This window comes from Astatotilapia calliptera, chromosome 22 (assembly GCF_964374335.1).
Source record: "Astatotilapia calliptera chromosome 22, fAstCal68.1, whole genome shotgun sequence".
In the NCBI taxonomy this organism is placed as follows: Eukaryota; Metazoa; Chordata; class Actinopteri; order Cichliformes; family Cichlidae; genus Astatotilapia; species Astatotilapia calliptera.
In genome coordinates, this window is record NC_137442.1 from 35,576,325 (window position 1) to 35,594,211 (window position 17,887).

Below are 17,887 nucleotides of genomic sequence, written 5' to 3' on the forward strand. Positions count from 1 at the left end.
GGAAACACTGGAAACTAAACTGGCAGGCAGAAGGCCGGACCACACAGCATGGAGGGATGATAGATCACGACACTGACCCAGAAACACAGGGCTTGAATACACAGAGGGAGCAGTCAGGGAATGAGAGACAGGAGGGAAACACAGCTGGGACAAATCAGGGCTGACGAGACAGGGGAAGCAAAACCAGATACATTAACATCAGACATGGACCTTCAAAGTAAAACAGGAAACATAACACAGAGACATGGACTTCTCAAGGGGACGCAGCAGACAGGGGAGACAGAGCAAGAAACACAGACAGAAACCAGAACATTAAGAAAGAAACCAAAAGACTAGAAACAATAAGAATCAAAGTACAATAGTAAAAAAAACCTTCAAAACTCTGCGTCAACGACCCAGGTCTCCTAACACAGTACCTGCTTGGTAACATTCACATCAGGGTGTGTGGAGATTAGTTTGCACTTGTGTTTAGAAGTGCTTGTATGAGTGGGTGTGTTGTCTACAGCGCTTTGAGCACTCCGGGAGAGCGCTCTATAAGAATCAGTCCATTTACTGAAAACATTACTCTCAGGAGTGTCTCATCCAGTTATTGCTATAAAAAAGTGAAAAGAACAAAGGACAGTGTGACAGGATCCAGCCTCAGAAGTTTCTTCCTTGGGCAGTTTACCAGCTTGCAGACTGTCTTCAGAACGAATGCAGTGTCGTTCAGTCCCAGCAGACAGTTGTAGCAGTGCAGGTGTTGTCACGGTCAGTGGGAGCTGACGGTGTGTAGAGTGACCCAATCTCAGACAGAGAAGAAAACGGGACTAAGGTTTAAACAAACAGCGAGATGTTTATTATGGCTGGTAAGCATGAATACAAAAACATAGCCACAACTAACTGAAACCTAAACTGGGAAAACTAAATAACTATGGAAACTGTGGCGAGAGACATGGAACTGAACAGGTTCATGGGACCATGGAACTGTGAAATAAACCCAACATGAACCTGAGCAGTTAGATCTCTGTGACATGACGTGAAACCAAACAGACAACCTGACACAGACTGAACGCACACAGGAGGTGATCACGGGAACACACGAGGAAACAGCTGAACATAAGGACACCACAGGGGAAGTAAAACAAAACACACTGAACATGGAGACTCCTGACTCTACAAAATAAAACAGGAAACACTGAGAGACGTAGCCATGACAACACGAGCCTGACATCATAAGACATGCAGACATGAGACGCATGAGCTCACACTTAATAATCACACTTCACACTGCAATCTTGTGCTGCTCAAACTTGTACTGCTGCTCACTCCTGCCACTTTTTTATGTGCAATTAATCACTTTTCTATTTCTCTCTCTTATGTCTTTCTGTACATTTAGTGCTTAATATTTCTTTATTTATACATGTTTTGATTTTTTTCACAGTAAAAGCTAAACTAAAGCTGATCCGCAGCAGTCTTTTGGTGCTTATTTGGTCGACTGGTTTGAAATATTTGTAAATAAAAGTCAAATCTACCAGAAACAAAGAAGCGAATCCATCTTTACAAAATAACACAACTGTGGAATCTTTCTAAAACATCACAACACAACAGACACACTTCATATTTGACTCTGTCACAAACCAAAAATATCTGACACTGGATTCTCCTTGTAATATGACAGGGTGCTGTTATTAAGCAAGACTCAATCTTGGAGCTGTTACTGCAGCAGCAGGGCACCATGTCTCCAAGTGAAGTATGGCGCCCTCTGTTGCGAGATGGAGGCCATCGGGAAGCCACTGTATTGTCAACCATAGGAGAACTGGCGCTTCTGCAGAGACAACACAGCCTGCTGCAGGAAGAGCTGCTGAGACTGAGGGATGCAGAAAATCGGTTCAAAGACAGCGAGAGGGCCCGGGCTGAGCTAGAGAGGCAGGTCCGACAAATGAAAGCCACCAGTGGGGTTGCACCTGCTTCACAGCGGTATGGAGAACAGGCCTCTCAGGTAAGTTCAATTACTTATACTGATATAGTATAATAGGGGCAACAAGGGGCGCCAAGACACAGATTTTAAACAAATTTTAACTCCATGGAGGTCAGATCCTTCTGTCATGAACAGAATCATGAACCCACACACAGAGGACACAGGGAAAAGGTCACACAGGTTTATTTACAGAAAGTTGGAACAACGCTACCAGGAGATGCAGGCCATCCATGGGAGTACAGACCATCACATATGCTCGATCAGAACAGACAACGAGGATAGCTGTGAAAAACAAACTGACTGTAACATGAACAGAACAGACACACTACCTCTGGCTGCTGATCTGGTGATGACTGAGCTAGGTTGATAACCGAACGCGGAGCAGATAGTTTGATCTTTGGAAGTTAAGCATTTGACAAAGAGGCAGAAAAGCCCGAAGAAACAACCTCTGAGAGGAGTAAAATAAACCTGGTGGTTGTTGTAAATCAGCTGTGTTTTCTGTACCCATTACTCATGTTTCTTTGCTCTTTCCTAGATGTCTAAGCCTTTGTCAATGCAGTCAGAAACAGAGATGTCTGGAGTTTATAACATGCAAGCCAACCAAGATTCTGTTCACCAGTCAAGCCTGCAGCAAGTCATTGACCTAGAGGTATATGTGACGTCAGATGATGATGACGATGGGACTGCATCTGAAAGCTCCAAAGGTTAGGTAACAGACAGACACGACGTGACCGACTGCTGTCTATGTATCTATATCTTTCTTGTCCATTTACCATTTCTTTTGTTTTTGGCACAGCGGTTTCTCAAGTGACAGCCCAAATCATATTGAGTGTTAATTGAAAAATAACAAGTTGTTTTTTCTGAAAATAATTTAGTTATTGTGTAAAAAATAGTAATAACTTTTCCTTACTAAAGAAAACTAGAATGTTTGATTCTGTTCATCTGGACGTTTTCAGTGGGAGAAACGTTTCATCATCATCAGGTGACGTCTTCAGTCTCAGCTGACTGCAGGTTTCCAACCTTTAAACAGGACATCTGCACAATGACTGAAACCAGCAGCACTGAAGGAACAATGAGCTGGGAGGTCAGTTCCTTGATCATTAATATCCAAATTGTCATGATCATTGATCAACAACCATGAGTCCCATTCACAGAGAGTTGGGGAATGGCTGCAATCACAGCATTGTAAGATGGTGACAGATGCACCCTTAGGCCCCTCCTCCATTCAGAGATGGTCTTTCCCTTTACACATAAATGGCCTTCTTGACTCCGCCCTCAAACCAGCGTTCCTCCTTGTCCAGGATGTTACATCCTCATCATTGAAAGAGTGTCCACTGGCCTGTAGGTGTAAATAGACTGCAGAGTCCTGGCCTGACGAGGTGGCTCTGCTGTGACTGCAGCCATTCCCCAGCTCTCTGTGAATGGGACTCATGGCCACTGATCGGTGGTTGTTGATCACTGGTCATGACAATTTGCATACTAATGGTCAAGTTACTGACCTGCAGTCAGCTGAGACTGAAGAAGTCACCTGGATGAGTGACGAAACGTTTCTCCCACTGAAAACGTCCTGATGAACAGAGTCAAGCTTTTGGGATTTACCTGTATAACTGAGCATCAGGACAGAAATGTTACAAAACACTTTCTGACAAAATAACTTTATCGTCATTTGTAGATGTAACTAAATGTAACTAAATGTAACTAAAAAAATGTACCAAACTGCTGATGTGGTTTGGTACTCCTAATGTTCCCGTTTGATTTCTTCCATTTTAGTCTAAGCCCTTCTCCTCAGCAACCAAATGCAAATACCACACTTAAGACCTTTTACTGTACTTGGTTGTCTGATTAGGATATAAAGACATAGCTACACCGTTTCCCAAACCATTTACTTTTTGATTTCCCAGAAAAAAGATGGGTTACATGTTTACACTTAGCTTTTTATACAACAACCCGCAGCCAACTTGCCAGTCCAGAGGTACTCCCCACAATTTCCATGCAACGTTGCAAAGCTGTATAAATCCGAACAGCTCCACAACATTCAGAGCTTTAAAGAACTTGGGTGACTCCAGAAGTCCAGCCACCAACGAGTTTATTGACTGCCTTTGTATCCTCATCCCTCATTCCTCAAACAAAACACATGAGCTTTAATTTGATTTGTTCCTCCCCCCGTTATGTTTGGATACTTGACACTAAAATACTGCACTGTTAAACTGATGTTAGAGGTCTGAATTTATATTTGTTCTCTTTTTTTCAGATCTTCACGATATTCCAGAGGAGATCTGATCCTGGCATGTTTTCATTCTGCTAATGACTGTATGAATATATTTGCTCATCTGAAGTCTTGATATTTTTGATCTGCTTTGTTTTTGAGTAGTTTGTGTTGACGTGGCAGTGAGTTTTACATTTAATCACACGTTGCATGATAAACTTACAAGTATTACAACTACTAATGTCTTAATGAAATTTATCAACACTTTACCCAAAGCTCTTGGACTTGGAAAAAACACAAAATATAAAATAAAATTAAAAAAACAACTATAACTTAAACATTTTACAAAATCAATACTAACCATCAAACGGTCTGACAGCGACTGGATCATTTCACCTGCTTTTTCCATCAGTAAGCTGTTGATATATTAAAGTTTTGAAGTTCATGCATTAGGTGCTGGCAAATGATGGGCTTCGATTGTAGATACACAGCACTGTGTGTTCGAATGTTGTGTTGAAATTCTTGACGTGATACTTTGGCCTACAGTTTGATCCCTACTGTGACCAACAGCAAGAGGAGGATGCAGCACATACATGTTCTGGTTTTTCATGTTCTGTGTGTCAGTCTATCTTCTGTTGCTCTGTATTATCTGCAGTATTGTTCTTTCATTAATTACTAACCCATGTCCCTAATTGTTGTAGTACTTTGATGACGACACAGTTGTATGCAAAAAGTACTTGTCTCACATATTAACTACTAAGTAACTAGATCAGTGTTGAACTTTTTCTAGCAGGTATCACAACTCTAAATCAGCGCTCCCCAACCCCCGGGCCACGGACCGGTCCGTGAGTCGTTCGGTACCGGGCTGCGAGGGTTGAGGCTCGGGAGCGAAATTTATGGTTTTCAGCGTTTTTATCGTTATTTTTTTAAATCGTTTTTATCGTTTACTCGGTTTCCCTGGATCTTTTCCTGTGTTATGAATAAATCTTCTTTTTTTGGTACCGATACTGGTTTTATTTTGTTGTACTTATCCGCAACACCTTAAAGGCCGTGAAAAAATTGTCGGACATAAACCGGCCCGTGGCACAAAAAAGGTTGGAGACCGCTGACCTAAATGTTTTCTGAGTGTTTTCATTTTGGATTTAGGAATTTTCAGCCACTGTTCACGTTCTGAGATGTTTTCGATGATCTTTGCATGCAGAGCATGTTTACAATCTCTCCAAAGATGATGTTCAGGTCATGAGATTATGAGGACAACTTTACGTCCCTCAGCTTCTGTTTCTTGAAGACATTTATGATAATTAAGGGCTTTGGGTAGTTCCCCCTATGTTGAAGTCAGGCTTTCATAAATGTTACTGCAGTGACTGATTACATGACATTTGCACTTTGTTTTTGTGGAATCTATTCTTCCCCTCACGGGGGTGCAGACTATATCCTGGTAGGTAAAAGTGTTCAGTTCTCACATCTTCTGTGTCCAGCTTATTCAAATCATGCTTTGCAGACTTAAGACAGGATCAGTGCCATCATCAACACCACCATCTGACTAACTGTGGTAGCCAAGACAGTGGAAGCCTTTTCATGATCACACTATATGATATGGAGTTAAAGGAACAGCTTTTTTCTCAGCATGTGTGCATCTGAACAGATTTTTTCTTCTTTTCTTTTCACCTACAGATGTCAGTAACAGTTTTTGACCACCTTTACAAGTCCTTATTTGGTCCAGATGCATAATTAAAGTTTAGACATTGTAGAAACAATAGTGACTTTTTAAATGGTAATTTATGTGACTGCTGCATGAGATATACTACTGTCATGTCTTTGCCAGAAAAATCAACCGTATTTGATCTGACTTGCATAAAACTGCAAATATGCAGTGAATCTGGATGTAAACTGATTTGAATTAGTTATAACTAATTCACTGGGTCAGCTGAGATATAATTTAGCACATCTATCGATTAAAAAGACAGGATTTGCAACATTTTGACTGTAAACAATGGTCAAAAGCAACTGAGAACAATGATACTGTATGTATGAGAATGTATGAGATAGTAGCATCAAAGTGTGGATTCATTGCAGTGTTTGCCTGTTACAATATAGGGTTGAATGCAATGTAAGCCAAAAACAAGGACTGTAATTACTTTTGCACACCCTTTTCCAATTGTGCTATTTGTATTACTACATAAAATATATAACCTGAAATATATTCTGGTGTCAATTATTTTCTTTATTATATGATTTCTCTTTTCTGAGATTGGTTTCCATGAACTGCAGAAATAGCAGCCACAAAGTAGCGCAGGTGTCCAGATCTGTAGCCACAACCAGGAAACCATTTGTTAATACAACCCCAGGAAAGTAAAAATAATGTCAGCTCGGCATGTTCAATGTTCTCAGTGCATAAGGATTCCCTCTCAAGATGTTTGTATGTGTGACCTCTGTGCATACATCTGGTGTGGGAAAGCCACAGGGCCAAGCAGGTTAGACAGACCCAGTTAAACAATCAGAGCAACACCTCATATACATACTGTATGCTCATATTTACACTGAAAGGTAAGCGGGGACAAGTTCCCCTATAATTTGCTATAGGTTCCACCATGTGCTCCTCCTACTTTCAGGGCCCTGGCCATCAGAGGATACACCTTTGTTTTTTTGTTTCAGATCAATTTTCCCAAATGAGCAACTCTGGTAAGCTCTCTGTAGAGGAGTTGCCTCCAATCAAATTTGATCAGACTCCCAATCTGACCACTGATTACATAGCTACATGTCATCCTTCAACCGCTAGCTGTCTATGTGGTGCCCAAAAACCAATGTGGGCATTAAAGATAACTGATCTGGTCTTATTAGGAGAGTTTTTGTCATTCCACTTTAGATGGTGCAGCTGTTATTTATAGAAATAAGGATTAATTTATTAAATCAACACTAAGTAAAGACCAGGAATTAAAAGTTGTAGTCTTACTTGGCTCTCTGCAGCTCCCTCCTCCCCCCATAGCCCCAAAACACCACATAGAGCTTTTGTCTGCTCTTAGACCACCTGAGATAAAGCAGCACCAAAGAGCAAAACTATTAAATATGAATTATTAAACATCAGGAGACTCTCTTTATGATCATCTGTTTTGAAAAGACTTTAGAATTGATCAACATATTGATTTATTCTGTCTCAAAACATGTGGTTAAGTTAGAGAGGCGAGGTTAAGATGGTTTGGACATAAGAAGGAAGGACTGTGGGTACATTGGGCAAAAGACCCTGAATGTGGTAGGAGGTTAAAAAAAACACAAAGAGGATTTGTGGATGTAGTGAAGAACAATCTGTAAAAGATTTGTGTGACAGAGGAGGATACTGGAGATGGGGTGAGATGGAAGGCGATGATCTGCTGTGGTGACCCCTGATGGAGGAGGAGGAGTGTTATTAGAATAAAACAAATGTGGCTGCAGCAGGACCCTTAAGACGTCCAGCTGTCATTTTCATGCTCTCAAGACCATGACCTGGGTGACTGTTCCAGCTTATGTAACTCAGCTTCATACAAAATCCCAGCATTTCAATCAGATTCAGGTCAGGATTTTGACCTCCCTCTCCCCAGCCACCTCCTCCAGCTTATCCGGGGGAGCACCAAGGCGTTCCCAGGCCAGCCGAAAGATATAATCTCTCCAGCGTGTCTTGGGTCTGCCCCGGGGCCTCCTCCCGGTGGGACATGCCCGGAACACCTCACCCAAGAGGCGCCCAGGAGGCATCCTTGCCAGATGCCTGAACCACCTCAACTGGCTCCTTTCGATGTGGAGGAGCAGCTGCTCTACTCTGAGCCCCTCCCGGGTGGCTGAACTTCCAAGAGTCCAGGAGTTCTACGTGGCCTGGTTCTGAGGGTCTTATTTTCTGTTACTGGCTTCCTCTTTTGTATCGTAGAAAGCTCCATCTCTTCAGCCATCAACGGTCACAATGGGACATGTCTCCTTTCCTGATGTTGAGAGCTTTGCTTTTACACTCAGCTCTCTCTTCGCCACAACAGACCGGTACAGCGTCCGCATCACTGCACCAGTCCGTCTATTGATCTCCCGCTCCCTTCTCCCGTCACTTGCGAACAAGATCCCGAGATACTTAAACTCTTCTACTTGGGGCAGGAACTCGTCCCTGACTCGGAGTGGGCACTCCACCCTTTTCAGGCTGAGGACCATGGCCTCGGATTTGGAGGTGCCGATTCTCATTCCCACCATTTCACATTCAGCCGTGAACGTTCCAGTGCAAGCTGAAGTCCGAGTCCTGCAGCCAACAGATGTTCTCCAAGGCTGACTGAAATATCGCTTCAGGGTCTTTGGCCATTTTTGTGGTTGTCAGAATGTCAGATGTTTCTGGAAGCCTTGGTTTGTTTGCCTGTTTTTTCATTAGGCTTATGTTTTTGGCTAGCTTGATATTGATTTCTCTTTCTAGTTTTATGTTCCTCCCCTCACCCCGTAGACTTCTTTGGGATGTAACACACTGCATGGTTTTGGATCATTGTCCTGCTGCAGAACCCAACTTCAGCTTGACGTCATGAACGGATGGCCAGACAGTCTCGTTCATGCTTCCATTTACCACAGTGAGTCTTCCAGGTCCTCAGTCAGTACAACAACCCCGGGCCACCACCATATTTTGGTATGATGTTCCTATTCTGAAATGTTGTGTTACTTTTACTGCAGATGAATGGGACACACACCTTCCAAAAGGTTCAGCTTCTGTCTCATCAGTCCATAGAGTATTTTCCCAAAAGTCGTGGGGATCATCAAGATGTTTTCTGGCAACACTGAGACGAGCCTTAATGTTCCTTTTGTTCAACAGTGGTTTTTGTCTTGGAACTTTGCCATGCAGGTCATTTTTGTCCAGTCTCTTGTTTTTATGTTGGAGTCATGAACGCTGTCCATAACTGAGAGAAGTGAGGCAAGCAGTTCTTCGGATATTGTGCTGTTTTTTTGTGACCTCTGGATGAGTCGCAGGATTGTGACATGATATGATTCTGAGAGCCTTTTGGTCTACTCTGCTTTGTCTGGCAGGTCCTATTTAAGTCACCAGGCCTGTGTGAGGCTAGAGAAACTGAACTCAAGTTTCCAAAGATGTCATTCACCACTGTTAATTTATGTTATAAAATCACTGTTTCACACAGGACCATATGGGTTTGAATATTTTAGCCTTGATATTAAACACCTTCATTTATAAACTGCATTTTGTGTTTACTTGTGCTATTTTTGTCTAATATTTAAATTTATTTGATGAAACATTAAAAACAGGAAATCAGGAAGATGACAAACTCTTTTCCACACCACTGTATGTTGTTTAAATGGGCTTCCTGTTGAGACTTTTATTGATTTATTATCATTTCTTTTATTTTATTGTGTCTTATTGTATCTCTATCATGTTTCTGGGTCAGTGTGCCCAGCAGTTTCAGTTTTTTAGACTTTCAAGCCTGTTGATTGTCGGTGTGTGTAATGTTTGCAGTTGCTTCATGTATTTTTAGTGGCTTTGGTCTTATTCTTAGTTCCAAGTTGCTTTAGTCTTGACCTGCTGCTCGTATGTCCTGATGCCCAGCCCATCCGCAGACTGTTTCTCTGTTGGTGTCTCCTGATGTCTCGTCTTCTGTGCAGGGGCAGCAAATTTTGGGGGGTGGCCAGTGCCCCCTGGACCTGCTTGGTGGTGCCCCTGCTTCTGTGAGTAAAGAGGAATTGATGGCAGAGACTGGCTTCTGTGGACTGTGGTCTGGTTACTTGATTGTTTCTCCATTTCTTGAACGTTCATATAATCTTAGTGAAATGAACATTTCTGTTTCTGATCAGATTGATGAAGGGAATGAGTTTTCTGTGGGAGAAAGTATAAATGCATGTTGTGATATTTTGATATCATGGTAGCATTTACAGGATATTGTTTTATAGTGATATTATACAGGAAAACTGTTACTCAATAAGGCCCATTTACTAGTTGTTTTTCTCTTTCTCTGTGACCCAAGAATTAATGTGTAAGAATCACAGGATGGTACCAAGGTCGAAAATACCACAGAGATCACTTCCTTACTCCCATCCTCCCTTCTTTATCTCTTAGAAAAAGGCTCGTTAAAGGCCAGGTGGTTTGTTTCAGAATTCACTAATGAAAGAACTCTGTACTCTATGTCTAGGAGTGTATTTCGCTGGGATGATCATAAATTGTAGCTGAACTATACAAAGGATACTTCTTTGCTCAGAGGGCAGGAAGACGCTTCCTTATTTGGTCTGTACCGGTTTGAACTGAGAATCTGCTGACACACGAACCTTTTTCCTCTATATAAACTGTTGTACTTGTGAATAAAGTTGAGTCAGTTTGGAATGACAACCTAGGACAGTCTCCGCGTCTTCTTGTTCTTCCAAACTGCTCCCGGTACTCCGGCCGGTACCGTGATTAACCGTTGATCATGCATGAGAATATTTTAATTTTGTTATATGTTAAAGGATGAACTCTGCTTATTGGTGCCCACGCCTTAGGAGGAAACTCGATCTACGGATGACGGAGATTTCCCTCAATTTGGTGTCAGAAGTGGGATCAGGCTGACGAAGGTAAATATGCGTCCGTATTATACCTCTCTCAGTGATCGATCCATAAAGAAACGGGATATGCTGACGAAGTTTCACTTAGTGATCCAGAGAGATACACTGACGACTTCCTTAGTCCCCGAATAAAGTAAATTAAAAGCAGAAAGACACAGGAAGTTGCCTGTTGTCTTGAAACGTACGTTAAAAAGTGAGAAGTTGCTCACTCAGAGAAAGCTAGCAAATAATTAAATCAACCTCAGATGTGCCATCCTTCAAGTGTGTAAACTCTACGTAGAAGAAAAAATGAGTGTGAATGTGTCTGACGTCACGGTGTTTTTGTGCGCTGTGTAAAAATAATTGTTTTTGATTGTGAGAGCTGTGATACTGCAGATCACCAGCTATTTAAAAAAAAAAATACAAACAAAAAGAGAGAAAGAGAGATGTGTGTTGATTAAGCAGTGATGATAATGATGAACATGTCTTTAGTTTGTCACTTTCAGGTGAAAAGCAGACCTGAATCAATTTTCCACATGCAGCGGTCGGACGAAAATTTAAACAATAGTTGTTAAACAATAGTTTAATAATTGGAAACGTTCAAGCCAAGTTTCTGGCTGACTTATTTACAGCACGATCTGTCTCAAAACTCTCACTCTTACCTGGAAAAAAAACCTGGTCAGCAGCGGCAGTATCGGAGCAGAGGCTGCAGAAGCAATCTAACAAAGCACCAGAGAAGAAGAAAGCAAACCCATCTTCCTATCTGATTGGATGAATTCCACGGAGGGGCGAGCAAGATGGCGGCGTGAAGAGGAGTTTTTGTTCGAGCTCTTAGAACGAGACATTTATTTGACGTCTTTCTGGCTTTCGGGACTTTTTTGGAGATCAGCGCGCTGAGCTTGCTGGATCTGAGGCCAGGTTCGGCGGCGGCAGCATGTCGAAATGTTCAGAAAGGACTGCTACATGAAAGAAACGGACCCTTAATGATGCGCTCAACGTGCCGGCTGTGGTCGGAAAGGCTCCATCATAAACACGCCCTGTGCAGAGGTCCAAGCCGAAGAAGGTCGGCCTCAGCGTGGGCGAGTTGATCGTGAAAGCCGTGGCCGCTTTCAAGGAGCGCAACGCCGTGTCCGCGGCCGCTCTCAAGCAGGCTCTGGCTGCCGCAGGCTACGATGTGGACAAGAACAAGGCCCGTGTCAAGACCGCCTTCAAGAGCCTGGTGGCGAAGGGCACTCTGGTGCAGACCAAGGGCACCGGGGCCTCCGGATCCTTCAAGATGAACTACTACTGAGGCTACTGAGACCAAAGCCAAGACGCCCGCTGCGGCCAAAGCCAAGAAACCGGCAGGACCTGCTAAGAAGTTGCCCAAGAAGGCAGCAGCAGCAGTACTTCAGCCACTAGCACGAAGTCAACCGCATCAGAGGACAATAGAATGAGAGTGGTGAGAACACAAATTTTGTTATTAAATGTGGGAAATCAAAATTTGGGTTAGCAAACCTGGGGAAAAGAAAACTGACTGCTTAAGTGGAAAATTGAGACAGAGTTTTAAACACTGCGAAAATAGAATATTCAAAATCACACACAAAAGCAGAACATGCATTAACCATACTAACACTCCAAACACAAGAGAGCTCATGAAGATTAGACAACATTTTAAGTGTGTGAGTCTGTTTATCATCTTGTCCAAGTCACCTCGTGTGATGCAAAGACCAGTGAAACTCATAGCACATTGCATGCTCTGCTGGATATGCAGCTCCACAGACATGCAATGAAAATTAGCTTGTTATCTTTCATCAGTGTTAAAATAGTGTCAATTTAGCAGACACTTGTTATTAAATACTGAATTTATACAATGCAAAAAAAAAAATTGACTCTCTAGGTTGCAGGACAACAATTTAACTTTTGTGGAAAAAAAAAAATCCTGGTTTGACGAATCAGTGATCAGACAATAAATTTAGTTGTTAAAATGGTAAATTGGGAGAAGCTTCCTGCTGGATTAATGCAGCATAAGCAATTTACTGTATGAGGGAAATTGTCTTTTGTGATACTATTTTGAACATGCTTTTCTGTCGTCCTGTCAACTTAGTGGGTTAATAGCTGATATGCAAATTAGTTGATCGGTTCTTAGATTAATGAAAGGTGATTGAATTTTAGCACGAGTGAATGAGATGTGTTGGAGTTTGTGTGTTAAGTGGAGACTCTAAAACACTGAGTTTCCTGTTTGATGTGCGAGTGACTTTTGTATTTAGCTACACAACTTTGAATACGTCAGAACAAACTTTTTTTTTTTTGTGAAAATTGAATAAAATAGATCTGTGGTTTAAATGAGTGAAGAGCACAGACCTGGTGATTAAACTCATAGCTAATATGACATTAGGATTATGTTGTGGGTTGTGCAGCTGATGGTTGGTTTGGAGTGAATCTAGCTGATGATTCTTCTCCTGTTGTGAAGTTGATGAGGAGTTTGTGTCATGACTTAAAGGCCTTTTTATTTTGATACTTTTACAGTGCACTGAAAGTTTTGTTTGATAATCTCTGTTATTTTTCATTTTTATCTTTTGAACAAGCACTGATTTTGTTTTCTTTAAGCAGATCTGCATGTCGGGAATTAAAAGTGCTAAACGTCGTTGAGAAAATTGTGTCAAGTGAGTTTTCTCCACATTAAAATGGGCTCAGGAGAAAGCTACTTATTTGGGACAATATTAAATGAGAGTCCCTGTCCTAAAAAGGATTCAGCGATGTAATCCTATCTAAAGTTCTTTTTCTTTTATTGAAATGACGTCATTTTGCTGAAAGTGGAAACTAAATGCGATGACAGGTTCCACTATCAGCAAAGAAAGAATGAATGAATGTATGAATGGAAATAAAGAACAAACTGACTGACTGATAGAAGCTGACAAGACTTGACCACGACTCAAGGTTGACCTCCACCTAGACAGGACAAAAGGGTGGATGAATTTATGTGTTTTTTGTTACAGGAGCAGAAAGATGACAGCAACATTCGAGGTTGCATGACAATTTAATCTTTTAAATGCCATCTTTTCTGTCTGTGAATTTACTATGTGTGTGTCATTCACTAACTTGCGCAGCGCTAACATTTACATTTCTTTTTACAGCAGATGATTAATCATGTGTTTGATCATGTGGTTTATGAGAGGATTAGTTAATGTTTTTCTACTATAGGATTTCTGGGTTTATATGTGTATGACATTCTTTCTACAGCTAGGGATGGCTAACTTTATGGTGTTTTTATGGCACCTCTGGAATGTCGATGGCCGACGCCTGCCCACCAGGATAATCAATGTGCATTGCTAATGTTTGTTTCTCTGAGAATGCTGTGGAGGATTTGGCAGAAACGGACAAGTGGCATGAGTAAAACAAATAAGGGGTTACGGTGTTTATGGAATAGTTGAAGATGGGCTATTGAGCTCATGGTGATAAAATGGGAGGAGTGACATTGTTTAAGGAAAGTCACAGATTAAATTGTGGAATAAATTGGGATGATTCATGATTTGGGACAAATTCTGGTAATAATAGTGATTTAATGATTTGAGAAAAACCTGAATATGACACTTATCTTGCTGATGCTGAATGTTTGTTACCCTTGTGATATACTTGTTTATAAGTGTGAAGTTTGATTTTATTTCCAGATCTTGTGTATGCAGGCTCCTGGTGGAGCCGGTTTTTAAGACAGGGATCCAGGTTTGGTGAGTTGACGCATGAGTGTCCATGCGTCAAGAGGTGGGGTCCAGAATTAACATTAAACAATGTTTACTATTATTGTTGCAGTGATTTGTGTGATTAGCCGTTTATTTACAAGTATTAAACCTATGCAAGTGGTGCATCCAGGTTCAGATGGGGCTTTGATGGCCTATAAGTGAGAGGAATGTTAGGTTTTGTACTGTTTATTGTCATTTATGCTTAGAAATATCCATATATGCTTAGAGTTTATACTTAGTTGTAGATTGGTAGAGGTTTGATCCTTGATAGTCTGCAAACTTTGTGTGTATTAGAGAGCACTCTGGAGCATGGGGGAGTTTGTGCCTTGTTTTATTGTTTTATGGTAGGACGTAAGTGCCATTTGCTTAGGCGAACTCTTGGCAGGTTTGGGGAAGTTATTTATGGGGTCACACTCTGACCCCACAAACACACACACACACACACACACACACACACACACACACACACACACACACACACACACACACACACACACACACACACACACACACACACACACACACACACACACAAAGATCCAGAGGGGAACAGCGTCACTGAAGGCGATTGTCCGACTATGTTTACAATTTGGCAGAAACACTGAATAATAACTATCACAAAGTTTGTCTTTCTCAGCCTCTCCCCTCCACAGTGGAGACCAGGAGATGCGGTGTTGGTGAAGTCGCTAAAACCAAGGAAACTCGGGGAGGCCGCGCGTTTTCCAGCCCCCAGACTGTACTGGTAGTGACGAAGAACCAGCATCCTCACAGACGGACAACCTCAGTGGATTCACGCCAGCAGGGTTAAGACCAGCCCAATCAGACCATCTCAGGCGTCGGATCAAGCAGACGACGACACCGGCGAGCCAGCGCCCGGATCCAATAGATACACACACGCAATCACTGATTAACACACAACGCCTGAAAGAGCCAAGACTCAGAGAGCTCTTTGATCCTTCACGTGAACAACAGCAAGGTGCAGGACAAGAAAGCCGAAAGTACCACATGATGTCTAATCTGATAAAGCTAGACTCATTCTATTTTGATAATGGAGAAAATGAAATGCCCATTGTCATCATACGATGCTTATTTAATGTCTCTCGAACCTGGGACCAGGCCAGGAGACGACTGAAGAACTGCGTTTTTTCTTATATATTTATGTTATTTATCATATCTATTGCATTACTTTTAGGTTTTTTCTACCTCAATGTATTTGCAATTGGCACAAATTGACCCAGATGATGTGCCAGATGTCACCAATGATGTTCCTGATATATATATATTGAGCATTAGGTTGTGAATTACTCCGTTATCAAAGAAGGGAATGAAGTTTTCTTATTTCTCTTTTTTCTTTTTCTTTTTTCTCTTTCTTTTCTTTCTTAGAATTTTGATATCAAGCTTGCTCGGAGGACAAGTTACGTTTATGATTTGTCTTTATATTATGTTATTACATTCTGTCTTTATACTATGTTATCATTTCATGATAAAAGGAGGGAACTGTTGTGATATTTTGATATCATGGTAGCATTTACAGGATATTGTTTTATAGTGATATTATACAGGAAAACTGTTACTCAATAAGGCCCATTTACTAGTTGTTTTTCTCTTTCTCTGTGACCCAAGAATTAATGTGTAAGAATCACAGGATGGTACCAAGGTCAAAAATACCACAGAGATCACTTCCTTACTCCCATCCTCCCTTCTTTATCTCTTAGAAAAAGGCTCGTTAAAGGCCAGGTGGTTTGTTTCAGAATTCACTAATGAAAGAACTCTGTACTCTATGTCTAGGAGTGTATTTCGCTGGGATGATCATAAATTGTAGCTGAACTATACAAAGGATACTTCTTTGCTCAGAGAGCAGGAAGACGCTTCCTTATTTGGTCTGTACCGGTTTGAACTGAGAATCTGCTGACACATGAACCTTTTTCCTCTATATAAACTGTTGTACTTGTGAATAAAGTTGAGTCAGTTTGGAATGACAACCTAGGACAGTCTCCGCGTCTTCTTGTTCTTCCAAACTGCTCCCGGTACTCCGGCCGGTACCGTGATTAACCGTTGATCATGCATGAGAATATTTTAATTTTGTTATATGTTAAAGGATGAACTCTGCTTATTGGTGCCCACGCCTTAGGAGGAAACTCGATCTACGGATGACGGAGATTTCCTTCAGTGCATATTCTGTTTTTGAGTCCACTGATAACAGGACTAAGTTTAATGAGTCTGTGTGTTCAGTATTTGGGAGACAGACTGTGGTTTCTGTTGCTGTGTCAGAGAATGAACTGTGATTAATAAAGTTACGTGTTGTGGTTTAGAACCTATGCAGGTCTGGAACCTGTGCATAACAAGACTGCGTGTCTTTTTGTGCTGGTGAATAACAACAGTATGTCTGTTGGGCCTGACAGTATTACCTCTGAGACAATGGGTTGTGATGATCAGCCAGCTCATTCAGAGACTGCCTAGACTGTTGAATGTAGTCCTCTCTCAGAGACCACTCACTGTGTTACCTTGTTAGAAACTACATATGGTACTCCAGAGACTGCTTACATTTCACAGCCTGCATCCTCAGAGGCTAATGCTCCACCATCCTTACTCCAGGCTCAGCCTGATTCTCACCTTACCCCTTTCCTAGGGTGATGGTGGCCAGGCTCCAGCCACAGCTCCAGCTTCCAAGAAGGTCTGCGAATAATGCGAAGCAGCCTGAGTCGCCAGAGGAGTGGCTGTGAACCCTGCACAGTTCCAGGCAGGACAACACAATCTGCTAGACCCTGCTGAGCATCCTTCTGAGAGGACAATGCACCCTACTCAACAGCCTGACTGGGAGTCCTGCTCAGATCAAGCTTCCAGGGAGTCCTGAGCCTCAAGAGTCCCCAGAGAATCTAGGGAATCTCAAGCCTCTAGTATCTTCAAAAAATTCGGAACATCCAGCGTCTCGAGCCAGTGGGCCCTGCTCCACCTGAGTGTGAGCCAAAGTCCAGGAGTTCATGTCCTGGTTCTGAGGGTCTCAGTCTCTGCTGCTGGCTTCCTCTTTTGTATCGTGGAGAGCCCCATCTCTTCAGCCACTGACGGTCATGATGGGACATGTCTCCTTCCGTGATGTTGATCTTCAGAATTGCTCCGTGTCCACTACTGGCCTTCTGGTTGGGCTCCTGGCTGGTACCCAGAGTCTCTTTGTGTCTGCTGTGGGCCTCCTAGCCACCCTGCAGAATTCCTTCATCTCTGTTATTTAGCCATCCGTCATCCCCCAGAGTGGTTTCACATCTGCTGCTGGACACTCTGTCAAGGTCTTGCCCGGTGGCCAGGAAGGCACCAGAACTGCCTTTGTCACGGTTGAGGCTGGCCAACTGTGGGGAAGTGAGGAAGGAGGACCCAGGCGCGGAGCTCTGAATGCAAACAATGCGTTTAATTACAGTGAAATGGAAAATAACAATAAATCCCCAGTGCGTTCCCGACTCCCGTGACATGTCCTCTTCCCAGTGTCAGTGTTCCTTGTCC

At 42.2% G+C, this 17,887-nt stretch overlaps 1 protein-coding gene across 4 annotated transcripts in view; it reads left to right on the forward strand.

Annotated features, from left to right (window-relative positions):
- arhgef2a (Rho guanine nucleotide exchange factor (GEF) 2a) overlaps positions 1-6,366 on the forward strand; it is a 37,849-nt gene extending 31,483 nt beyond the window's left edge. For 3 of the 4 annotated variants that reach the window (XM_026155992.2, XM_026155990.2, XM_026155991.2), the window contains exons 21-23: positions 1,658-1,978; positions 2,493-2,661; positions 4,209-6,366. In XM_026155992.2, coding sequence (XP_026011777.1) covers positions 1,658-1,978; positions 2,493-2,661; positions 4,209-4,237 — 519 coding nt within the window. In that variant the 3' untranslated portion in view covers positions 4,238-6,366. Of the gene's footprint in view, positions 1-1,657; positions 1,979-2,492; positions 2,667-4,208 lie in introns of all 4 variants that reach the window. The other variant, XM_080295793.1, reaches the window with a different exon arrangement.
- Positions 6,367-17,887: the final 11,521 nt, after the last annotated feature.